We start from the raw sequence: 25,934 nt of genomic DNA, 5'->3' as shown, positions 1-25,934 counted from the left end.
AAAAGATGCTGGTTTGGCATCAATTGGAGTATACTGCCTCATTCTGGTCCTCACACTTTACGAAGGACATGAGAATCTTAGATAGGGTTTAGAAAATATAGGTGAGAGTGATACTAACAATGAGGAACTTTGGTTATGTGGTTAGATTGGAGAAGCTGGGACTGTTCTTCCTGGAGAAGAGAAGATTGAGGGAAGATTTGATAGTGGTGTTCAATATCTTGAAGATCTGAACAGAACAGTTTGGGAGAAACTGTTCCCATGTGCAAAAGAATTGAGAACAAGAGGACAGTGATTTAAAGTGGTTGATAGGACGAGGAAAAACACTTTCTGCAACGAGTGGTTAGGATCTGGGATCCACTGGTGAGAGTACAGTGGAGGAAGATTCAATCAGGACTTTCAAAAGAGAAGTAGTTCATTATTTGAAGAGAAAAAAAAGTGCAGGGCTATCTGGAACAGGCAGGACTGTCAGAATGGATGAGTTGCATTTGCAGATATGGACTCAATAGGCTGGGTAGCTTCCTCCTTTGCTATAACTGTCAAGTCAATTTTGAATATGAACAGGGAATGGAGCAGCATCATTTGTGGGCTGTTTCTGACATTTGTTTTCCTTTTAATGAAGTTTGTATTTATCTTGTTTTCAATGATTGCCAGTACAAACATACTTCTTATGTCACCACCAATGAAAGTGTACTTTGAAGTTGCTAAGTGGATGAGTCATTTGATGTTGGCAGGGGTTGGGCGAAGTGTTGTTTTTGCTGGAAACACGGGCTGTTTTATTTTGAAGTTTGTGCTCTCTTATTTTTAGCTCAACTACTCAGAAAATGGAAATAGGGCACAAACACCAAAACTTTTCCCAAGTCAGACGCTTTGGTCAGATCTGGATGACTCAGAATCGTCAAGGTACATGTAGGGCATGGATGAACCATCGTGTTGCTGGCTTTGGTGCAATATTCACATCAAATTAGTCACATCCTCTGAAGTTAGTGTTAAGCCGAAAGAAAGCTCTCTCTTAAATAATAAAAGTAAGAAAAACAAAACAAAAAATTGCTCCCATGTCCAAAATGAACAGCCTGGCATCAAAGTGAAAGCAAAGACTATCTTACGCTTAACAGGATTGAGAACAGAAAAGTACAAATATGTAGAGACAATAATAGAAAGGGAATGAACAAAAAAAAGGAATTCAGGAGAATCCTCTTTACCCAGAGGGTGGTGAAAATGTAGAGCTTGGTCTCACAGGGAATTGCTGAGTTGGATAACTTGGAATCAGGGGAAGCTGAATAAACTCAGGAAGGAGAAAGAAATTGAAGAAAATGTTGATAGGATTAGCTCAAATAGGATAGGTGGGATTGTGTGGGGCATGGGCATTGCCCTGTTGGCCTGTTTCTACATCATAACTTGATGTAAAACAATGTCTCTCTCCCTCTCCACAGTCTGGGCTCAGTTAGAAAGATGGGAGTCACAAACAAGAGGCCATGGTCTGTCCTGCTAACGGTTCTTCTTGCTGACAATCAGACTAAACAATCTAAAGGCACATTCTGAATTTTTAACTGGACACAGAAAAACTCTTCCAGTCTCTTCCACACACTTCCAAACAAGCCAGCTTTATATCAGTAAGTGAGCCATTGCATCAGTTTGAACAATGCTGATGTTTTCATTAAAATGCCTACTAAAAGAGGCTGAAGGACAGGAAGAATACAAGCACAAGAACTGGGAACATAAGTAGGCTATTTGGCCCCTCTAGCTCGCTCTGCCATTTCATAAAATCATGGCTGATCTGACTGTGGCCAAAACTGCATATTCTTGTTTGCACCTGATGATCACCCTTGTCTGTCAAGAATTTATGGCCCGCTGTCTCAGACATATGCCATGACCCAGCCTCCACCTCTCTGAGGAAGAGAATTCAATCGAACCACCTCTCAGAGGAAAACAGTCTCCTCATAGGTCTTAAATGGGAGACGCCTTACTTTTGGATTGGCTCCGATTTTCAGTCTCTCTCTCATAAGAAGAAAGATCCTTTCAGTATCCACCCTGTCAAGTGCTATCAGGATATACCTGTTTCAATAAGACCTTCTCTCATTCTTTTAATGGAGTGATTCTCTATCATTCAAAATGGCTGCCTTAGAGGCAAAGATGTAGCCAGAGATGTCACCTGGCCATGAAAAGACAGGCTGCAAGAAGTGCCTGCATATACAGTGATGATGTCACTGTGTGTTGTGCATGGTGACATCATCACCAAAGCATACATGGCTGAGGAAGAATCAGGACCATGAGATAAAGGCTTAGTTCTCAGCTGGACAAAAGCCAGATGGGAGTAGGGAGGCTGCACCAGGAGCTAGCCTCCTTTTTGTTCGGGGTTAATGGGGAGGCTGGGGTAAAGTTGGGAGGCTGCAGGGGTCATGGGACAGAAAGGCAAGCTGCTAGGAGAAAATAGGAATAATATTCTCTCTTTTTATTAAGTCATGTGGGCTGCTTTATTTTCCATTCAGGCTACGCCATCATTAAAAAACTAGCTGCTTCCTGTTGCTTCAGAATGGCATAAGTTCTCTTTCTGCTCTGTGCCATCTAGAGAAAGTGTGCATAGGATACTCAGGGTCTTTCTGAACTCCAATGTGCTCAGCCTGTCCAACCATTCCTCAAAGGTAACCACTCACTGCAGGTATCAGACGAGTGAGCCTTCTCTGAACTGCTTCTAAGGCATTTATATCCTTTCTTAAATAAAGAAACCAAAACTTTGTGCAATATTCCAGGTGTGACTTCAGCATTCTGTATACAACTACAGCAAAACATCCCCACTGTTATATTCAATTCCCCTTGCAATAAACAACAACATTCCATTTGCCTCCCTACTCACTTGCTGTACGTGCATTCGAAAATTCTGTGATTCATGTATGTACCAGGACATGTGCATCCCTGAGTGTCTTCAAGGTTTTGCAATCTCACTCTATTTAAATAAAATGCTTTTGTATCCTTCCAATCAAAATGAACAAGTTCACATTTTCCCACATTATACTTCCTGCCAAATGTCTGCTGTTCACTTTAGCCGACAGCTCTTTCCACTTAGCTCTGTGCTCTTGTTCACCCCCTTACACATTCTGGATGGTCACTTAGTAGCCAGATCAGGTATGTAACATTCTTTAAGTTTGTCCTTCTAGTGCAACTGCGTGTTGTTGGCCCTTCCATAGCTTCCAAATGAAGTTCACACATGAAGAGCCATATTAAATTGGATTTTGACTCTCTGAAGTGAGCGAGGAATAGAATGGGGAGGCAGAATTGGTAGTCCCACAATTAAAATGATCTCATCTGCTCGTAAAATGGTGCAGATACCAGTACAGTACATAGATACATCTGAGTACACCTGGCTGAATGCAATTACCTCCATGAGGCTCGAAGCTTGGAATAGCAGGGATAACGACATGATGGAGGAACAGGGGCATGCTGTTCATTTTGATTGCTCCAGACAACAGGCCGCTGAAGTAATAAATGTACCTAGGAAGGAAAAAGACAGCGATGTCAGAAGTTTGGAAATGAATCCCGTCAAGTCATTGTGAGTCCAACTATGTTGAATGTCAAGACAGTAAGGCAAGGCTGGAAGGTCTTTAATGCTAGGAGTGTAATAGGTAAGACTGATGAATTAATGGCGTGGAAATAGGATATTGTTACCATCACAGAAACATGATTGAGGGAAGGGCTTGACTGGCAACGCAACATTCTGGGCTATGAGATCTTTAGGTGAGACACAGGAGGGTGTGAAAAGGGTGGTGGTGTAGCACTATTAATTATGGAGTCAATTACTGCAACAAGGAGAGATGATATCTTGGAAGGGTCCTCAAATGAGGCTTTGTGGGTAGAACTTTGGAATGTTAAAGGGGCAGCTACTTTACTGGGATTGTATGATAGGCCCCCAAAGAGTCAACGGAAATACAGGAGCAAATAAGTAGACAGTTCACAGAGGTGTGTAGGATTAATAATCAGCTAATTATAATTGAGGATTTCAATTTTCCCACCACAAATTGGGATAGTCATAGTGTTAGAAGTTTAAAGGGGAGGTGGATTTCTCGAAATGTATCCAGGAGCTTTTTGTATTGATACACAGAAGGCCCAACATGGGACAGCGCATTGCTGGATCCGGTACTTGGGAAAGAACGCAGACAAGTTCGATGTGACAGCGGGGGAGCATGTTAGTGACAATGACCACAACGTGGTGTGGTTCAGATTTGTTCTGGAGAAGGAAACAGACAACCTGTAAAAGATGGCTTTGGATTGTGGGGGGGGGGGGGGGGGGGGGGGGGGGGGGGGGGGGGGGGGTGGGAAAGAGAACTTGCACAGTTTGACATAGGAAATGGAAAGTTATTGGAGGCTCCGACGGGCTTATAAAGACAAATCCCCCTGGCCCAGATGTACTGCATCCCTGACTGCTGTGGGAGGCAAGGCAGGAAATTACAGGAGATCTGACACAATTTTTTAATTGTCTCTGGCTGTGGGGGAAGTGCCAGAGGACTGGAGGACGGCTAATGTGGTTCCACTTTTAAGAAGGGTAGTAGAGATGAACCAGGAAATTACAGGCCAGTGAGTCTCACATCAGTGGTTGGGAAACTCTTGGAGAAAATTTTGACGGAGTGAATTAATATCCACTTGGAAAGGTATGGGTTAATTGGGGCTAGTCAGCATGGCTTTGCCAGAGGGAGGTCATGCCTAACAGACTTATTAGAATTTCTTGAAAATATGATCAAGTGTATGGATGAGGGAAGTTCAGTTGATATAGTTTATATGGATTTTAGCAAGGCTTTTGATAAGGTCCCGCATGGGAGATTGATTGAGAAGGTTAAAGCAAATGGATTTAAGGGAAACTTAGTGAGATGAATCAGAAACTAGCTTTCTAACAGGACACACAGGGTAATGGTAAAAGGCTGTTGAAGTGACTGGAGGCCAGTGTCCGGTAGTGTACCAGAAGGATCAGTCATGGGACCCTTGTTGTTTGTTATTTACATAAATGATATTGATGAAAATATGGGGGAATGTTAAGCAAATTTGCAGGTGACACCAAGACTAATAGAGTGGGTAATGGCGAAGAAGATGGTTGTACGTTACAGGAAGATATAAATGGGTTGGTCAGATGGAAAAACCAGTGACAGACCAAAGGGCCGGTTTCCACACTGTAGGAATTCTATGAAATCTATGCAAGTGTGAAGTGATACACTTTGGAAGAAGAAGCAAGATGAGGGAGTATCTAATGGTCAGCAGGACATTGGGTAGCTTAGAGTAACAGAGGGATCTTGTGGGGGTTAATAATTCACAGATCTTTGAAGTTCGTAGAACATGTGAATAAAATAATTAAGTAGGCATGTGGAAAACTTGCTTTCATTGGTACGACAGCAAGGAGGTAATGTTGGAGTTATACAGAGTGTTGGTCAGGCCACAGCTGGAGTACTGTGTACAGTTCTGGATGTGATAGCTCTAGATGGGATACAGAGGAGGTTCACCAGGATGTTGCCTGGGATAGAGAAATTGAGCTATTAGGAGACACTAGATAGTCTTGGATTATTTTCTCTAGAGCAGAGAAGCCTGAGAGGGGACATCTTTGAGGTGTATGATTGTGAGGGGTACGGACAGGGTGGATACAGAGCAGCTGCTCCCCTTGGTGGAGAGGTCAATCATGACAGGGGAGGGCTTTAGGGTAGGGGGCAGGAGGTTACAGGAGAATGAGGAACAAAATGTTATCACTCAGCAGATGGTGGGGATCTGGAATGCACTGTCTGGGAAGGTAGTGGAGGGTGGAAACCTTACAACCTTTAAGAAATGTGGATGCGCACTTCAAAACTAACATGCAAGGATATGGGACAAGTGCAGGAGATTGGGATTAGCACACTTTCAGTGGTGGTTATGCTGGTGAAGACTCGATGGGCTGAGGGGCCTTTTTTGCGCTGTGTGAATCTACTATGAAAACTATCAATGTGTGAAGCTGTTTTTGCCTGTGACATTACCTGACTACCTTCACCCAGTTACTGAAAATAATAACCAACGCAACAACATTGATTTTGCAAGCAGGTTAGCTGTTCATCTCTTGATGTAAGGAAGAGGCACTGGCTACTGTCTTTATACAAGAAAAGTCCAAAAAGCCATACCCTGCCCCTGCCTCAGCTCACTCGCTGCTGAAACCCTCATCCACTCTCTGGTGATGCCTGACTTCTACTCCTACATTTAATGTTTGTATGTTCATGTTCTAATGGACTCCTGGCTGGTCTCTCACATTCTACCCTCCAATAATATGAGGGCATCCAAACGTCTGCTGCCTGTGCCTCAACTTGCACCTTAATCCTGATCCTATATCACCCCATGATCACTGACCTAACTTGCTCCCGGTTTGGCAATAGCCCAATTTTCAAATCCCTTCTCCAGGGTCTCGCCAAACCACGCTCCCACCCCCCGCCCCCCACCAACACCCCAACTTCTCCACCATCTCCTTCAGCCCCAAAACCCTTTGGGAAATCTGCACTCCTCTAATGCGGACCTTTTCAGCATCCCAGATTTTAACTGTCCCACCATTTGCCTCCAGCTGCCTGGGCTGCAAGCTCTGGGATTTCCTCCCTAAACCTCTCCACCTCACCTTCCTCTTTTAAGATACTTAAGATAAGGTTAGTAAATTTGCAGACGACACTAAGGTCGGTGGAGTTGTGGATAGTGACGAAGGATGCTGTAGGTTGCAGAGAGACATAGATAAGCTGCAGAGCTGGGCTGAGAGGTGGCAAATGGAGTTTAATGCAGACAAGTGTGAGGTGATGCACTTTGGTAGGAGTAACCGGAAGGCAAAGTACTGGGCTAATGGTAAGATTCTTAGTAGCGTAGATGAGCAGAGAGATCTCGGTGTCCATGTACACAGATCCTTGAAAGTTGCCACCCAGGTTGACGGGGCTGTTAAGAAGGCATACAGTGTTTTAGCTTTTATTAACAGAGGGATCGAGGTCCGGAACCAAGAGGTTATGGTGAAGCTGTACAAAACTCTGGTGTGGCCGCACTTGGAGTATTGTGTACAGTTCTGGTCACCGCATTATAAGAAGGATGTGGAAGCTTTGGAAAGGGTGCAGAGGAGATTTACTAGGATGTTGCCTGGTATGGAGGGAAGGTCTTATGAGGAAAGGCTGAGGGACTTGAGGCTGTTTTCATTAGAGAGAAGAAGGTTGAGAGGTGACTTAATTGAAACATATAAAATAATCAGAGGGTTAGATAGGGTGGATAGGGAGAGCCTTTTTCCTAGGATGGAGACGGCGAGCACGAGGGAGCATAGCTTTAAATTGAGGGGTGATAGATATAGGACAGATGTCAGAGGTAGTTTCTTTACTCAGAGGCTAGTAAGGGAATAGAACGCTTTGCCTGCAACGGTAGTAGATTTGCCAACTTTAGGTACATTTAAGTTGTCATTGGATAAGCATATGGACGTACATGGAATAGTGTAGGTTAGATGGGCTTGAGATCGATATGACAGGTTGGCACAACATCGAGGGCCGAAGGGCCTGTACTGTGCTGTAATGTTCTATGTTCTTAAAACCGACCTCTTTGACCAAGTGGCATCTGATCAGATACCTCCTTATGTGGCTCAGTGTCACTGTTTGGTTTGTAATGCTCCTCTGAAGCACATGGAAATATTTAATTACATAAAAGGTGCTATGTAACTCTAAATTGTTGCGGTTTGTTCCTGTCAGTTGCAGCTCCAAATCGGGTGGCTCCATTTGTTGACTTTGCCGCTGCCATTGCCCCTGGACTTGTAAAGCTCTTTGTTTAATCTACTTGTCTGTCTCAGTCATTTTGAAAAGGCCCCCACAGGATCCTCTGCTATTTTTGTTGATTAATTCTTGTCTCTGCTCCAGTAGTAACATCGCCGCTCTCTGGCTTAACTCCATCACATGTTATTTGACATCGGTTCATTTCCCAAAATCAGTACATTCCAGAGCATCTCTGGAGGCAGTTCTCCAGGAGACATGCTGTTCCCACTCTATGCCCCTCCTCCCCGGACACCTTAAAATGATGACTCACCCCAGCAGCCTGTGTGAGAGAGTGAGTGAGCAAGAGAGAGAGAATGTGTTTGTGTGTGTGTGCATATCTTCATGTGTGTGTGTGTGCATGTGTGCATATCTGCCTGTGTGTGTGTGCATGCATGCGTATCTGGGTGTGTGTGCATGCGTGCGTGCATGTGTGTATGCATGTATGTGTTTGTGCATGCGTGTGTAAACGTGAGTTTGTGAGTGAGAGTGAGAGAAGGTATGTGTCTGTGTCACTTCCTATCACAAAAGGGGGCAGCCCCTCCCACCTCCATTTTGATGAGGCCTAATTTCAATATCCTTATCGCCATGCTAACTGAGATCAGCTAAATGGACCCAGGTCTGTAACTGAGCTCTCAGTTGCCAGCACTGTTCTGAATCCCAGCCTGCAGTGTGAACCTGACACATTGTGAGCAATCCAACCACATTTTGGAGGATCCAATCAGATATAATATCTTGGGATATATCTTGGGGTCCTATCAGAAAAAGAAACAGTAAAATTTGTGAATGCCACACACTGCTGTGACTTGTCTCGTATACTTCAAAATGGAGCTGAAGTATGTCAAGTAGGTTCATTTCCAAGTATTACCATTTTTTAAAACTGGTTTTTCCTGAGGTGTCACCGCTGGTTGGGCCCACCTATGTCTCCGTGTCAGATGAACCCTATCTCACCTGGTCTGCGAAGGCTGTATTGCAGGAGCCACTTTGTCCTCACAGAATTTCCTCATAGCAAGTGTGCTGAGAGCCTGGTCAGCCCTGCATTAGAAAAACAAAAAGAAAAGCTATTCATTCATAGACCTTGCAGAAGGCCATGGGGTTTGAAACCCACTGCAGAGACGTGAGCACATAATCCCGAGTTCCACTTCAGCTCAGTGCTAAAGAGTGCCATACAGCCAGAGAGGTGCTATCATTGGGATGAGGCATTAGGCGGAGGCCCAGTGTGCCTGTTTAGATGCAATGAAAGATGGGGTATTTGGAAAAGAACAATTTCTCTGCTTAATGGTTAAAGCTCAAGAAACATCATCAAAAACAAAAGACGAATCAATCATTCACACCAGAGCATAAAAAAAAGCCACACATCCTCTTCTTCCAACATATTAGACAACGATTGATCTTCTTAGCTCCACCTTCCTGCATTGTCTCCAGATCCTTTCATTCCCTGAGTATCCAACATACTCAATGACAGAAACTCCACAATCCTCTGGAGTAAGAATTAAAAATCGTCAGAAACCTATTTGAGTGAAAAAATTTCTCTTCATCTCAGTAATAAATTATCTTGAAACTGTGATCCTGTGTTCTCCAGCCAGGGGAAATGTTCTCCTAACATTCTAAGCCCCTTTAACAATTTTGGATGCTGAATGAAATCACTTCTCATTCTTCTAAATTTCAGGGAAAAGTGGCCTAATTCCTCCCAGGAACCAGTCGAGGGAAGGTTTGTTGCACCAGTGCTTTCCAACCCTTTTCCTGGTCTAACCTCGTTTTAATGCTTCACACTGTGTGTGAGTCAAATGGAAATTTTGTGGGGGGGGTAGTCTGAGAGCTGTATGGGAGAGGGGAGTGCTTCAGTTTTTCAGCATAATTGGGGTAAGATGGCCATGAAAAGGTAGAGTTTCTCCAAAGAAAAATCTACCTGTTTATACAGGCTTTCTCACAGCAGCACAAAGCAGCCCACTGGGCCATGTCCACCATTAAAGCAAATCCATGTGATTTAAGGAGCCCCGTGGCGTCAGAAATCTGCTACTTCTGAGTTCGTATTGTGTGCAAATGACATTAGCCTACATAACCACAGCGACAGCCTTGTAATAGGATCTGATTGGTTGTAATGTCCTAAGAATGTTACGAGATTCCAAATAAATGCTTTATATCTATGTTACCTTGAGTCCATTGGTGTTGACAAATGGAATCATTTGAAGTGAGTAATCGTGCACTTTCTCAGGTTAGACTATTCAGAAAAGCATATGACAGGGGTTCATTTTCACTGAGTCTTCACCTGCCTACAATTAGCGGCCTGTAATATGAAGGTATCAAGCATTCGTGGCGGATCACTATCGATTGGAATTCTGAATAAGGTCCATTTGCACATGCTTTTCATCAGACCAGTGGCAGATTGGGCCCTTTCAAATTTTACCCTGCTGTCCTGTTTGACAGCTGCCTTTGGCAGCTCCTGGCTCCATCATCTCACAGAGTAGTTACAGATCCAGTCTTTCCTTACTCGAATCAAATGCTCACCCTGCAGAGATCTTGCTGTAATGCATGTATGCTGCAATGATCACTCCTGTTCGACCCTTGTTGCCCTGTTGAGATACAAGTGTAAAAATGATTCTTGTAATCAACTCAATACCATTTAGAGCTGTTCAAAACCACGAGGAGTCTGACAGGAATTAATTGTTCCCATTGGTGGAAGGATTGTGACATGGAGGTGATTGGCAAAAAGAAAACTCGAAGAAAACAGTTTTTATGCAGTGAGTGATTAGGATGTGGAGTGCACCTTCTGACAGTGACAGATTCAATCAAAGCCTACAAAAGAGAAATGGATAATCGTCCGAACAGAAAATAAAATGCATGGCTGCGGGGAAACAGCGAGCAAGTGGGACTTGACAAGTTGTTCTTTCAGACATCCAGTACAGATATGATGGGCTGAATGGCCCCCTTCATGCTGGAACTATTCTATAATTCTGTAGGCACTTGGCCATGCTGTGGTTGGACCATGCCGAATGGGGCTGGGATGGCATGCTACTCCACTCTTCAATTCTGTTTAAATCAGCACCCACTCTGGAGAACAAAGCTTTGCTCAGTGTGACAGCCTGGTGTAGTACGGCTTGTTAACACATTGCCCAGTCCAATGATTTAATCCTCAGTTAACCTCTAAGGTTGAGGAAAACCAGACTTGACCTTAGCCAGACAGGAGGGGTTTGTGTGGGCAAAATCAGGCTCAACTGTGAAATCTCATGCAATTGAATAATCCTCCCGTGTCTCACTGCTCATGCCAACATGGCCAAATAACAGAGGCCAAGTGGGTAACCGGGGACAATAAATTGCTACCCACAAATTGGACCTTAATAGTGGATTCTGGGCATTGGAACTCAGTTAACTCAAGCAATAAACTGATTGAATCAGTACAGCTACCAAATAGGGCGTGGTTTGCATCAGTGTTATCTGGGAGACTTGAGGTGTCTATTTGTCCTTAAATTGAGGGGAGAGAAAAAAATCCAGCATTTTAAAATTGTACAAGCCGGGCACTTCTGAGATGTGGTTTCACACGGAAACTAAGTTATACTCCCCGTTGTGACAGAGGAAGTCCTGAAGTGAGTTTTCAGTGTTTAGGTTCTACGTCCTTGAGGGGCACAGTCAGTGCACCCAACATCCCTTCACATCAACGGCAAAATGTATTGTTGCTGCATCTTTTGCAGCAAATGTTCTTGGACTTTTCAACTGATTTGGCTTTCAACCTGTCCAATCAAGTCAGCCAAAGTCATTTTTAAAAAAAGACTCTGAACCTGATGGCACTAAGTCTTCAATTTGGCAACACTCCAAGTTGTGACCTGTGGAGTGGACACGGCTTACCGCAGTGTATAATGGTGGCCTACGCCCGCAGGACTGGACTGGGTTCAACTGGGTATTTCCCATCAGCAAAAAGGAAATAATCTGCAGTAACACTGAGGAGACGTGGAAGGTTTCATGCCCCGATTTTCCTTTCTTGGTCTCATCAAGAGCCTCTGCGCACCTACCTTGCAGTGGAGAACCACTACATGATGGGAGTCCGAGTTCAGCCACATCTCCATGGCTTTGCAGATGGCACAGATCTTGTCCAAGGGAGGGGCATGAAAATCAGGCCAGCCAAAGTCATGAACCTGGAAATTGAAAGCACAGCAGCACATCAGAGTCCCAGTTTGGGAGGGAGTGCGGTTCATCAGGTGCGAATGATACAAACATTTAATCTTATGCTGCAAATTCAGCGAGTGGCACCACACTGCAAACAGTGACTGGCCACAGGCTAAGAATAATAGCCATTTCCTGGATTATACCACATTCCACGGTGCTTGTGTGGGAACAGAAGAAATACGAACTACAGTGCATCATTTGGCCTGCCAAAGCCAGTTCCACCACTCACTAAAATTGGGGCTGATCATAGAACATAGAACTACAGCACAGTACAGGCCCTTCGGTCCATCAAGTTTGTGCCAACCTATTATCCGACTCTAAGATCAAACTAACCTGCAACCACTCATGCACCTCAACTCCACTTTCCAGCACCATCCCTGAATTCACTTATTACCCCATAAACTTACTGACCTCAGTATTGAATATACTCAACGGCTGGGCTCTCTGGGAGAGAGAATTCCGAAGCTGCGCAACTTTCTGAGGCAAGTCATTATTCCTCCTGTCAGTCCTAAATGGCCAAACTTTTATCCTGAGACTGTGCTCCACGTTCTAGATTCCTCTGCCAGGGAAAAACGACCTCTCAGTTTCAACCCTGTCAAGCCCCCTACAAAATGTTATGTTTCAGTGAGATAATCTTCAAAACTCCAGGGAAAATAGGCTTACCCTACTTATTCTGTCTTTACTTCATTCATGGGATCTAAGTGTAGCTGGCTAGGTTAGCATTTGTTGCCTTGGAGAAGGTGGAGGGTGATAAGCTGCCATCTTAGACTGCTGCAGTCTAGTGGTGGAGATACCCCACAGTTCAGAAGGGAGTTCCAGGTTTTTGACGCAGCAATAGTGAAGAAACAGCAATACAGCTCCAAGTCAAGGTGGTGTGAAGCTCGGAGTGGAGCTTGCAGGGGCTGGTGTCCCTGTGTATCTGCTGCCCTTGTCTTTCAAGGTACAGGTCATGGGTTTAGAAGGTACTGTCAAAGGATGATGCCCCATTGAATCTTCATTCCACTCCTTTTGAAACAGGTACACGGCCACACATGCAGTCAGCTGTAAAATGGCAAGGATTGCATTTTCACGAAACTGACTCTACTAGCCATGGAGCTATCTAAACACATTCATAGCGTGGAGCTGGAGGAACACAGCAGCCATGCAGCATCAGAGGAGCAGGAAAGTTGACGTTTCGGGTCGGGACCCTTCAAACCAAGGGCCCTTTGGTGCCACTGATAGGAAACCCAGTCTTAATCCTACAGAGGCCTAAATTTGAATTGACTTTAAAACTTCAAATGTCTGAAAACAGAATGAGAATTCAGGCTGACGTACCTTGGGGTTGAGTCTGCTAATGTCTTGTCTCTTTTCGGAGAGATTAAAAAGCTATAAAAGAAATGAGATTATTTTAGATTGATCAAGTGGGGAGTGCACGAGTATCACCGAATCACTAGAGTGCAGATGCTGGCCATTCGACCATTGAGTCCACATTGAATAGCATCTGCCCACACCTACACCCACACCTCTACTCCGCAATTCCCATAGCTAATCCAACTGAACTAAACATCTTTGAACTGTGGGAGGAAATCTACACAGACACAGGGAGAATGTGCAAACTCCACACAGACAGTCACCTGAGGGTGGAATCAAACCTGCATCCCTGCCACTGTGAGGTAGGAGTGCTAACCACTGAGTCACCATGCCACCCTAGGATGATATGTGGTGGTGATGGTAGAGAGGATACCACTAAGAGTGCCTGTCATAGAACATAACAGCACAGTACAGGCCCTTCGGCCCTCGATGTTGTGCAGACCTGTCATACCGATCTCAAGCCCATCTAACCTACACTATTCCATGTACGTCCATATGCTTATCCATTGACGACTTAAATGTACCTAAAGTTGGAGAATCTACTACCTTTGCAGGCAAAGCGTTCCATTCCCTTACTAGTCTCTGAGTAAAGAAACTACCTCTGACATCTGTTCTATATCTATCACCCCTCAATTTAAAGCTACGCCCCCTTGTGCTCGCTGTCACCTTCCTAGGAAAAAGGCTCTCCCTATCCACCCTATCTAACCCTCTGATTATTTTATATGTTTCAATTAAGTCACCTCTCAATCTTCTTCTCTCTAATGAAAACAGCCTCAAGTCCCTCAGCCTTTCCTCGTAAGACCTTCCCTCCATACCAGGCAACATCCTAGTAAATCTCCTCTGCACCCTTTCCAAAGCTTCCACATCCTTCTTATAATGCCGTGACCAGAACTGTACACAATACTCCAAGTGCGGCCGCACCAGAGTTTTGTACAGCTTCACCATAACCTCTTGGTTCCGGAACTCGATCCCTCTATTAATAAAAGCTAAAACACTGTATGCCTTCTTAACAGCCCCGTCAACCTGTGTGGCAACTTTCAAGGATCTGTGTACATGGACACCGAGATCTCTCTGCTCATCTACACTACTAAGAATCTTACCATTAGCCCAGTACTTTGCCTTCCGGTTACTCCTACCAAAGTGCATCACCTCACACTTGTCTGCATTAAACTCCATTTGCCACCTCTCAGCCCAGCTCTGCAGCTTATCTATGTCTCTCTGCAACCTACAGCATCCTTCGTCACTATCCACAACTCCACCGACCTTAGTGTCATCTGCAAATTTACTAACCCATCCTTCTACGCCCTCATCCATGTCATTTATAAAAATGACAAGTGGACCCAACACCGACCCTTGCAGTACACCACTAGTAACTGGTCTCCAGGATGAACATTTCCCATCAACTGCCACCCTCTGTCTTCTTTCAGCAAGCCAATTTCCGATCCAAACTGCTATATCTCCCACAATTCCATTCCTCCACATTTTGTACAATAGCCTACTGTGGGGAACCTTATCAAACGCCTTGCTGAAATCCATATACACCACATCAACCGGTTTACTCTCATCTACCTGTTTGGTCACCTTCTCAAAGAACACAATAAGGTTTGTGAGGCACGACCTTCCCTTCACAAAACCGTGCTGACTATCCCTAATCAATTTATTCTTTTCTAGATGATTATAAATCCTATCCCTTATAACCTTTTCCAACACTTTACCAACAACTGAGGTAAGGCTCACTGGTCTATAATTACCAGGTTTGTCTCTACTCCCCTTCTTGAACAGGGGAACAACATTTGCTATCCTCCAGTCGTCTGGCACTATTTCTGTAGACAATGACGAGTTAAAGATCAATGCCAAAGGCTCAGCAATCTCCTCCCTGGCTTCCCAGAGGATCCTAGGATAAATCCCATCCGGCCCAGGGGACTTATCTATCTTCACCCTCTGTAGGATTTCTAATACCTCTTCCTTGTGAACCTCAATCCCACCTAGTCTAGTAGCCTGTATCTCAGTATTCTCCTCGACAACATTGTTGTTTTCTAGAGTGAATACAGTGACTGAGAATCATTGTGACTGGCTCTATGGATGATGGTATATTCTTGAATGCGCTAGGAGGGAGGCCTCGTGAAGGTATCTGTAATTGCAAATCAATTTTAAACCACAACCCCTCATCATACAATACAGAAAACATGTCAGAATAGAAACCAGGTGTTTCTGTTCCTGCTCTTATGAGAGCACAAGTTTCCCCCTATTCACTTGAAAACCAATGAGAAATCAGGAATGCAGAGGCAGAAAACCTCAAACACCATTTTTAACCCAGCACCTTCGTAAGCCACTTTGCATCCTCTCCACTAACATCCCCTGCTACTGCTCGTACTCAGATTCTGTGTATGGGAATTTCTCAAAATATCAAGTCAGCATGTTATTGCTTTGTAGAAAGAAGCCATTCCCCCTATCGAATTCATGCTGCCTCTCTATAGAACAATCTGCAGGATTCACAGGAAGATGCAAATGACCACAAATTTTGATTGATTAATTCATTGCAAAGGCAGCTAATAAAGCAAGCTGGTCCCACCTAGGGACCCTTTTGGAAACTATTGCAGGCTTTTCTCTGTTTTTCTGAATTTCTTTTGATGGAATATTTTGCTTTAGTTGTTGCCAGTGACATCAGTAGTATAACTGTGAAGAAGCCAAGTTAAACTCAGCAGTGAACCAATCCTGAGTTAATGACTGGGTCCATATATCTGCTGATCTCTGTTAATTCAGCTTGATCTCACTTGCAATCTCAGTAATTCCTCCATGTTAAGATGACGCCACAGGCACTCACTGTTCAGACAAAAACATCACCTCAAAAGTCAAAGGGAATGGACAAGGAGGATATGTTAATCATAATTCAAATGAACTGGCAGGCAGGGCTAAATCTCCAAGAGTATCAAGGAGCAGTGGGGATTGCCACAGAAGGTTGAGAAAAATATTTTCGTTGCGTGTTGGTCCTTCTCTTGGCTTTCACTTCTTGCAGCCTCACTCTAGGATTTGTACAATTGTTCAGGCACCGGCAGTTCTGCAATGCCTTAGCTGAGTCATTGTGTCCTATGAACTACTTGGTCATGGCATTGGGATAACACTGGGGTATCCCATCTTGCACTTCTTCGCACCTCCAATGGCATGTATAACAAAAGTGCCCACTTCTGCCTCCATAACACTGCCTGACCTAAGTTTAATTTGCCACTGAAACCTTTCTCGCTGTCTTCACTGCCTCGAGATGCAACCATTCCACCATACTCCCAATTGGTCTCCCACATTCTATCATTTACAAATTTGTGGCATCAAAAATATTCTCAATTTGCACCAAGTCCCATTCCCCAACACCCCTGTAATTGCTAACATACAATGGCTTTTGGTCAAGCTACAACTTAATTCCGCTTCTTGTTTTCAAACATCTGCGTGGTCTCAGCCCTCCCTAGCTGTGTAATCTCTTCCAGCCCCGTAACCTTCCAAGATATTTGTGCTCCTCTGATTCTGGCCTGTTTGTGCATTTCCAGTTAGTATTGTTCCACTAATGGCATTGTGCCTTCAATTTCCTGGACCCTAACCTCTCGAATTCCCTCCCTCTACCTCTCCACCTCTCTCTTCTTATTTAAGGAAGTCCTTAAAACTTACCCCATCATCTGAACTAATATCTCCTCGTGTCTTGGTGTCATACTTTGTTTTGTTATGCTTCTGTGATAGGAATAGAAATTGCTGCTGTAATCACCAGAAAACTACTAGGCCCAAGGGCTGACGTCAATCTTCCTGATGCAAAAAGGGTAATTTGAAAGCCCTGAGCTCTCAACCAGGCCAAAACAGCACACACTAAAGATGAAGATCATAGAATCCCTATAGTGTGGAAACAGGACCTTCAGCCCAACATGTCCACACCGACCCTCAGTGCATCCCACCCAGACCCATTGCCCTATACCGCACCTAACCTACACATCTCTGGACACTATGGAGCAATTTAGCATGGCCAATCCACCTAGCCTGCACATCTTTGGACTGTGGGAGGAACTCCACAGACAGTCACCCGAGGGTGGAATCGAACCCAGGTCCCTGGCACTGTGAGGTAGCAGTGCTAACCACTGAGCCCCCGTGCCAACCAATAAGCTGGTGGCCTTCTCAGTTTTGGGACTCAGTGCCAACTGGAACCATCGTGACATCACAGTACAATCTTAAAACGAGCTCCACACTTAAATTACTGCATCCATATTTTGAAAAGTGCATAGAGGCACTGGAGAGGGTGCAGGGAAGATTGACAAAGATGATCTCGGAAATGGGTGTGAGCATGCATTATCAGGAAAGGATTGAAAGGCTGGGTCTCTTCTCTCCTGGAGCTGATGTATGGAGGTGTTTAGAATTATGGAAGATTTTGATAGAGTGGTTACAGAGAGAATGTTTCCTCTCCTGGGAATGAGCAGAACTGGAGGCCATCAACATAAGAAATCCCCAAGAAATTCAACACCGAATTTAGAGGAAACTTCTTCACTCAAAGAGCGGTGACAACCCACAGCCACAAGGTTAAAATGAATAGATTAGTTGCATTTAAGGGGAAACCAGAAAAGTATCTGAAGGACAATAAAACAGAAACTGCTGGTGAAATCCGTTAGGTCTGGCAGCATCTAGGGAAGAAAGCAGAGTTGATAATTCGAGTTTGGTGACCCTTCATCAGACCCATCAGTCACTGCACACGCAGTGTTAACTCTGCTTTGTCCCCACAGATGCTGCCAGACCTGCTGAATTTTGCCAGCAATTCAGGTTTGTTTCAGATCTCCAGCATCCACAGTTCTTTTGTCTGATTTAAGTTTCTGAAGGAAAAAGGAATACAGAGTTAAAATTACAAATTTTAGATGAGGAAGGACAGCCAAGCGGAGCACGAACGTCAACATGGGACTAGTTGGACTAAATGCCCTGCTCCTGTGCCCTACGTAATAATTCAGTTTTACAATTGGATTTATAAAACTACAGTAACAGTCCAAAGTGCAAATCTTTGGAGGAACGTACTACAAACCAGTTCCACTGACTGCCCTGAGGTGCTAGGGTTATCTGAGGTGCTCAGTTTTGAAAAACAAGAACTTACCAAGTAACTGTCTCCGTGTTTGGATTTCAGCATCTGGGCCACCTCCTTCAGATTGTTGCGGTATCGTTGCTCCTCAAGCACTGGTGGGAAGAAGACTGAAATAATCCGCTCCGTGATGTACGTCAGGTCAAAGTCGTAGTTTCGCTCCATGACGTGGTCCACACTGAAGCTCCTGCTCCGAAACAGGATGGCAAGTCTCGATTACAGTCTGACATCAGGGTCAACAGCGGCCATGTGTTCATCGAGTAGAGTCAATTTTATAACACCAGACTAGTAACTCAAATGTCACAAGATCAAATCCATCCCTGATTTAATCCACTAATCTTTTAAGACTAATGGAACCCCTTGATTCACTCAAACGGTCAAAAGGAGGGAGGCTGCTTCATTTAATTGTCCATTACTTTAGTCTCACATTACTGCTGCATTCTTATTACAGAGGCTGGAAACAGGAGGCAGGAGTGTCTTTGGATGCTGGGGGTTTGGGGTACTGCTGACTATATTTAAAGGGAGGGTGTGGTGGTTGGGGGTGGTGTGGGGGTGGGGGTGTGGGGGTATGAGGTTGGCGTTGGGGGTGTGGGTGTGGTGGTGGAGGGAAGCAGTTGGGGGTGGTGGTGTTGAGGTGGGGGTGACGGTAGTGGTGGGGGTGGGGGTGACGGTGGTGGCGGTGGTATGGGGGTGGTGGTGGGGTTAGTGTGGGTGTGGTGGTGTGGGGTTGGGGGTGGGAGGTGAGGGTGGTGGTTTGGGGGTGGAGGGCTGGTATGGAGGTGGGAGGTTGGTGGTGGTGTGAGGGTGGTGATGTGGGGGTGGGGGGTATGAGGTTGGGGGTATGGGTATGGTGGTGTGGGGGTGGGGGGAAGCAGTTGGGGGTAGTGGTGTGGAGGTGGTGTGGGGGTGGGGGTATGAGGTTGGGGTTGGGGGTGTGGGTGTGGTGGTGGTGTGGTGGTGGAGGGAAGCAGTTGGGGGTGGTGGTGTGGAGGTGGGGGTGACGGTAGTGGTGGTGGTATGGGGGTGGCGGTGGGGGTAGTGTGGGTGTGGTGGTGTGGGGTTGGAGGTGGGAGGTGAGGGTGGTGGTTTGGGGGTGGGGGGCTGGTATGGGGGTGGAGCGGTTGGTGGAGTGGAGGTGCAGTGGTGGTGGTGTGGAGATGGGGGTGGTGTGGGGGTGGGTGTGAGGGTTGGGGGTGGTGGTGGTGTGAGGGTGGTGGTATGGGGCTGGAGGTATGAGGTTGGGGTTGGGGGGTGTGGTGGTGGTGGTGTGGGCGTGGGGGGAAGCAGTTGGGGGTGGTGGTGGTGTGGGGTTGGCTGTGTGGGGTTGAGGGGGGGTGGTCATGTGGAGGTGGGGGGGGTGGTGGTGGAAAGGGGTTGGCAGTGTGGGGGTGAGGGCGGTGGTATGGCGGGATGGTGGATTGGGGTTGAAGGTCGTTGGTGGTGTGGAGGTGGGGATGGTGGCGGGGGTGGCGGTATGGTCGTGTGGAAGTGCCGGGGTATGGTGGTGGTGTGGGAGTGTGGGAGTGAGGGTGTGGGGTGGTGGCGTGGGAGTGGGGGTGTGAGGGTATGGGGATGGGAGTGTGGTCGTGGTGTGCTGGCGTGGGTGGTTGCGTGGGGGTGGGGGTAGTGGTATGGGGATGGGGGTTTGGGGGTGGGGGTGGTGTGGGTGATTGCGTGGGGGTGGGGGTGGTGGTGTGGGGGTGAGGGTGAGTGGTGTGCGGGAGAGGTGTGGGCGTGGTGGTGTGGGGTTGGGGGTCTGGGGGTGGTCGTGTGCTAGCGTGGGGGTGAGGGTAGTTGCGGGTGTTGGTGTGGGGGTGAGGGGGAGTGGTGTGGGGTTGGGGGTGTGGGGTAGTGGTGTTAGGGTGGTGGTGTGGGGTTGGTAGTGTGGGGGTGAGGGGGGGTGGTGGTGTGGGATGTTTGGAGCCCCTCCACAGGGCAGCTTGACCTGAGCCACCTCCACAGGATGATGGGAAGAGTCTGTAGTGCTTCCTGCAGGAGTTCCAGCAGTGTCCATTACACGGACTACAGGAACTACCAGCCAATCAAACAGACCGACAGCTCTCAAACCTTTCTGGGGGGTGGATTTAAGTAGCACACTGTGACACACACACACACACACACACACACACACACACACACAATTAATTTATCTCCCTTTCTTATTATCTGAGCACAAAAATTTAGAGACGCTCCCTTAACAAGAGTGTAATGTTAACCAAACACTGGGAGTCAGTAAGTTGAAAGCGATTGCTAATGGCAGTTGGAGCAGTTTAACTTTGCCTTTTGAATCTGTTTAAATCTATAACAAATTCAATTACTTGTCCCTTTCTTATTCAGTGTTGAATATTAAACTGGAAAAGAGAAACAACAGAAGAACTATAAATGAGATCAGTTCACCATTTACCACAATCCTAACCAGACACAATCTGTTTGATCTGCCCAATGCTAGTACAAAACCTTTCAGTGTGTTTCCCACAGAGGAGTTTTCATTCTTTGTAATCCTGTGGCTGAGAAGTTTTTAAAAATATCCCTGCAGATAACGTTGTACCCAGCACTTTCCCAAAACTACTCAATTGTCTCAATTATCTACTTTTAAAATGAGTTGAGTGTTTTTACCTTGGCAGGGTGCTTCTTTGATGGGTGCTTTTCAAAGACTTTGTTGACCCCTAGATGCAGTGAAACAAAAATGGACAATATTGAGACCCAATGAATATGGAAAACCTCCTCCTACTGTACTAGGCAGTCAGGTCTTTGAAAGAGCTTTTTTGATTCTTTCATGTTTAATAATGTTTATCACGACTGTGTGGGTTGGAAACTGGTAAAGACACCCTTTTTGGGGAAGCATCATACTGAAGACTCGGATTCACTTCCAGGGAAAGTTCATAACAACGAAAATACTTGTACAAGTTCATTGTCAGAAGCTCCAGAGTTGTTTACAAAACGACAGAAAGAAAGACTTGCATTTCTATAGTGCCTTTCACTGATGGTCTCATGACAACCAGAAATGCAATATAGACAATAAAGTGCCTTGAGAACCGTAGCTGCATTGTAACAATGCAGAGATAGTAGGAGCTGCCGACACTGGAGTCAGAGATAACACAGTGTGGAGCTGGAGGAACACAGCAGGCTAGGCAGCATCAGAGCAGTAGGAAAGCTGATGTTTTGGGTTGGGACCCTTCTTCAGAAATGCATGCAGTTTGTGAACAACAAGGTCCCTCAAAGAGTCAGTCAGATCACAATAGTCTTACCAGACCATTGGGCTGCTCTGTCATTACAGAGAGACCACCGGTGGTGATTTAACTTGAGGGTCGCCAATGCCTTGGGCAAGGGGAGGGGTTGAGAAGGACAGTCCTTCATAGTAATCTCAGCCAGTTATGGGAAGTGAACTCACACTGTTGGCATCACACTGCTTTGCAAACCAACCCCAATGAAGAGTAATGACATAACGATCAGATCATTCATTTGAGGCATTGGTTGAGGAATGAACATTGCCCAGGTCACTAAGTGGGTGGGGGCACAGCAGCTAAGGGATCTTTGTAACCCACCTGACAGTGTAGACATGGGCCACTGGTTAACATCTCATCCAATTGACAAAAGAGATAGACTTACAGAGAAGGTTATGTGTACTTAAAAAGAGGCAGTAACAAGTAGATAACACCTATTCTGTATCCACATGTGAGCAGGAAACAGGCAAACAAACTAACAGAGATACATTATATGAGATTGAACCATGAGACAGAGAGAGATGTCAAAGGTACCGAGACAGAGATACTTGGTGAGGCACAGAGAGAAACTTTTGAGACCGAGACAGTCAGAGTCTGAGGCCTCACAAGGCCAATGCAACTTAAATGGCTTTTGCTCCCTCCAAATTACATATGCTTCCATGCTCCAAGGTGTTTTTCGGGTACATAGGTCTTCTTAATCTACAAATGAGGCATTTATTTAACTTTCTCCACTGCAGAAATGCCACGCACTCATTGGCACAGGTTCTAAAATGCCTGCTTGACTAACACCTCAAAAGTTGTGAGGGTTTCGGAACGATCCAGGCTTTTTCTGAGCAGCATTGCTTTCAGGCGCTATCGTAAGCAGGTCCCAAGAACCGGTGAGTCTTGAAAGAGCTGCCAAGTGATGTTTGTCATCAAGGAAACATCACTCAACACCCCCTGATTTGTGGGAATGAGAGGAGAAAACAGAAAGGGAGGGGATAAAACGGCAGTAAAGTGCCAAGACCAGAAAGATGAAAAATGTTTCAAAAATGATGAATAGAAAAAAGAACGAGAGGTAAGGGGGGAGTCCAATTTCAGAATGTATGAGAAAATAACAATTCCTTGCCTGCCAACAATTTCAGTTGCACCATCCCAATTGTGTAAATACATTTACAGACAAATTTAAGTACAGCGAGAACACTCACATTGTGGAGGAATCTTATTTACCTGGAAAGATATAGCCTCCAGCCCTTGATATTTTAACCCAGGCATGTGGGCACATGCCAACATCACAATGTTTAATATATATGCATACACATCTACACATGTACATACATAGCAATCCCAGCAGATCATGTCTTTTACTCACCAAATGCTCAATATTCTTTACGGTTCCAGTACCCTTTCTTGGCTGTGGGAAATCGGAAACAGGAAAGTTATTAACTGACGCATGAACAAAACTAGCCCTTTTCCTGCAGGAATGTACAACGAGCTAATTCTGGGCACTCATCCAGCCTGACATGACACAAATGTCACGTGCTTATACTTCACTACCCCACTCCCCTCCCACTTCTATCCTCCTTCACTTCCCAATTGGAAGAGGAGTCAAGAATGTCCTGATTTAGAATTTTCAAAGGACACAAATAACCACATATTTGGAAGACATAAGCACCAAGGATTTTGTTCCAATGAAGAAATGTCTTCATGAAATCACTGACTAGTTTTAGCACAGGAGGAGGTAATTTAGTTTGCCATGTCCATGCTGACTCTCTGTAAGATCAACTCAGCCAGCTCCACTTCCCCACCCTCTCGCTGTAGCCTTCCAAACTTGTATTTTTTCTTCTTCAGTTAATTACCCAAATCCTTTTTAAACACGACAATTGAACCTGCTTCTAACACATGCTGACACAGTGCATTCCAGATCTACACTTATATGATGTAAATAAGGTCTATCTTGGTGCCGCCATTGTTTTTTCTGACATTCACCTTAAACCTGTGTCCTCTAATTTTTGATCCTTCTGCCAACAGGAACTGTTTCTGTCTATCTACTCAATCCAGAACTGTCATGATTTTGAACATCTCTTATTAAATCTCCTCTCATCTTTCTTCTAACGAGAAAAGCTCCAGTTACTCTAAATCTATTCAAGTAACCTTTTGGACCCATTCTCATTCAGTGGTTTTTATAGCAATGTCATGCTTCTGCTCCGAAAACTGCACTCTGGATCACAGACAGCATTAAACGCTTTCATTAAAAAAAATTCTCTGACAAGTTCTCGCCCTGAACATCATAGAGTGAAAGTAGAAAAGACAAAAAAAGAGTGAATAATGAGTGGTCTCTATAAGAGAATTGCAAAAATGAAGCTCCCGCTGAGCAGCACTGTCAGCAATGCTGCCCTACCACTAGCCTGGCAACCCAGAGGTGTGCACAAATTCCTGATAATGCAGGATCACAGTATCACAGCTTAAAATATCCCATACTCCGTGGTTTCTTCTTCCCTTGTTAATTAATTGTTTTACTGGAACAGAATGTGAAGCAAGGAATAACACTTTATAATGCTTCTTTTTTGGCCACGACATAATTTGATGTGCAATACTACATAAAAATAGAAGGTCGAGACATCAGTAGATAACAGATTTTAAAAAAACATAGATAATTAAGTGTAGTGTACAAATTGGTTTCCATTCTAATGCATGAAAACGGCACATTTTGTCTTTACTTTCAATTATTTATAATTGCCACACACAGTCACTGGTCTCTCTCTTAAGTCATGCTTTGTAATATAAATTATTGAAAATCCATTTAAACAATAGCCTGGGAATGCTTCAGTCAATACTTAAACGCTGCTAAAAAAAAAACAAAAGTTAAGCTTTATATCTTGCACTCATCAGGACGGGGATGGAAGAAACCAAACTTAGTAATGGAACACCAATTTTTTGATTCAATTAATTCAAGTATAAGCCTGTTCTCCTCTTTCATAGTTTGATCAATCTGTTGGTGCATTCCACTATTTCCATTAGCATCCATTTTTTAAAAAAATCCAAACAAATTGGAAGACGTACACAGAACCAGAATCAATGCCCAACATTAACATTCACTGGTTTGCATTTATTTAATGGATATGTTTTCATGTGGATAATTTTGTTTAGTAAGGATTAAATGAAAAGCAACAAAAGCCACAGGTATGGCATGTGTCCCTTCCAAATACAAAAGACCAAACGTGGTTTCTTGTGTCCCAGTCCTTGTGTCCCAGTCCTGTTGAGTGCAAGACGAATAGCTTCGACTTTCTGTTTCTTTCTAGCAATGTTCAACTCCTGTTCTGCCAAGCAATACTTAAATGCCATGGAAGTCTGTTATAACCTGGTTCAATATCCTGCAAATTCACTCATAGAGTGGAGGCCTCAGAGAGGTGAATCTTTATTTAAGTTGTCATTTTGCTAGTTAACCTTTCCCATGAGACTAAAAATGTTCAGGCTGGTAAAGGAAGAGCCATCATTCAGTTGTGGGGAGAAAAGGCTGATCATTGTGCTGCACTTTATGGTTTCAAGTGACTATTTTTACTAAAAAAATCATCATACTCAAAATAAAAGTGGCATACTAAACCTTGATTATGAATGAGATAAAGTGTCGAATTTCCTGCTCCTCTGATGCTGCCTGGCCTGTGGTGTTCCTCCAGCTCCACCTGTGCTATCTCTAACTCCAGCATCTATGGCTCTTGCTATCCTTGATTATGAATGATGTGTTTTGGTTTGAGAAACAGGTTTTCTGATTGCAGCGATGATAGTTTTGAACATAACTGAGACAATAAGTTGTTCTGAATGCCCTATTAGAACAATTTTTTATTATGAGAAACAGTAGCTGGAGAAAGCCTTAATCTGACACATTTTAAGTCAAGGTTTACTTTAAAAAAGCTTCGCTGGCAAAATTATAATCAAAAGTTAAAAAAAACGATTATTCAGAGTTTGTTCTCTTTCAATTTCAATATTTGTTCTGTACATGCATATATTTTATTTATTAGATATGCAATTTATACAATCTACCAAAGACACTTAGCAACTGGTCACATATTTGGTTTAGAAATGCCAAACTTGTGTCTTGTAGCTCCCAGTAGCTTTTATTTCAGGCGATTTATTTCAAGAAAAGGTTCTTCAGATAAAAAAGCGGGTTGACCCCTGAATTAGTAGATTTTAAAAGAGCAACTAACTAACCGGCAGAAAGCAAACACATTAAAAGCCAATCTATATCAACAGTATGGAAGGAGTGGGCCTGAAGCTTTGGACAGCAAATTAGTCACAATGTTGATTATTTCTTTGAGAATCTGTGCAAGAGGAAGGCTCAGAGGCACATCCAGCTGATACACACACACACAC

At 44.5% G+C, this 25,934-nt stretch overlaps 1 protein-coding gene across 5 annotated transcripts in view; it reads right to left on the bottom strand.

Moving 5' to 3' along the window:
* The window catches only part of LOC125448205 (tensin-2-like), a 265,005-nt gene that overhangs the window by 72,754 nt on the left and 166,317 nt on the right, over positions 1-25,934 (bottom strand). For all 5 annotated transcript variants that reach the window (XM_059643467.1, XM_059643469.1, XM_059643468.1 and 2 more), the window contains exons 5-12: positions 22,936-22,977; positions 20,977-21,026; positions 18,376-18,547; positions 13,230-13,280; positions 11,762-11,884; positions 10,263-10,327; positions 8,706-8,789; positions 3,374-3,486 (exon numbers count right to left, since the gene is read on the bottom strand). In XM_059643467.1, coding sequence (XP_059499450.1) covers positions 3,374-3,486; positions 8,706-8,789; positions 10,263-10,327; positions 11,762-11,884; positions 13,230-13,280; positions 18,376-18,547; positions 20,977-21,026; positions 22,936-22,977 — 700 coding nt within the window. The remainder of the gene's footprint in view (positions 1-3,373; positions 3,487-8,705; positions 8,790-10,262; positions 10,328-11,761; positions 11,885-13,229; positions 13,281-18,375; positions 18,548-20,976; positions 21,027-22,935; positions 22,978-25,934) is intronic.

The sequence above is a fragment of the Stegostoma tigrinum genome, chromosome X (genome assembly GCF_030684315.1).
Source record: "Stegostoma tigrinum isolate sSteTig4 chromosome X, sSteTig4.hap1, whole genome shotgun sequence".
In the NCBI taxonomy this organism is placed as follows: Eukaryota; Metazoa; Chordata; class Chondrichthyes; order Orectolobiformes; family Stegostomatidae; genus Stegostoma; species Stegostoma tigrinum.
This window is presented reverse-complemented; position numbering and strand designations above follow the sequence as displayed.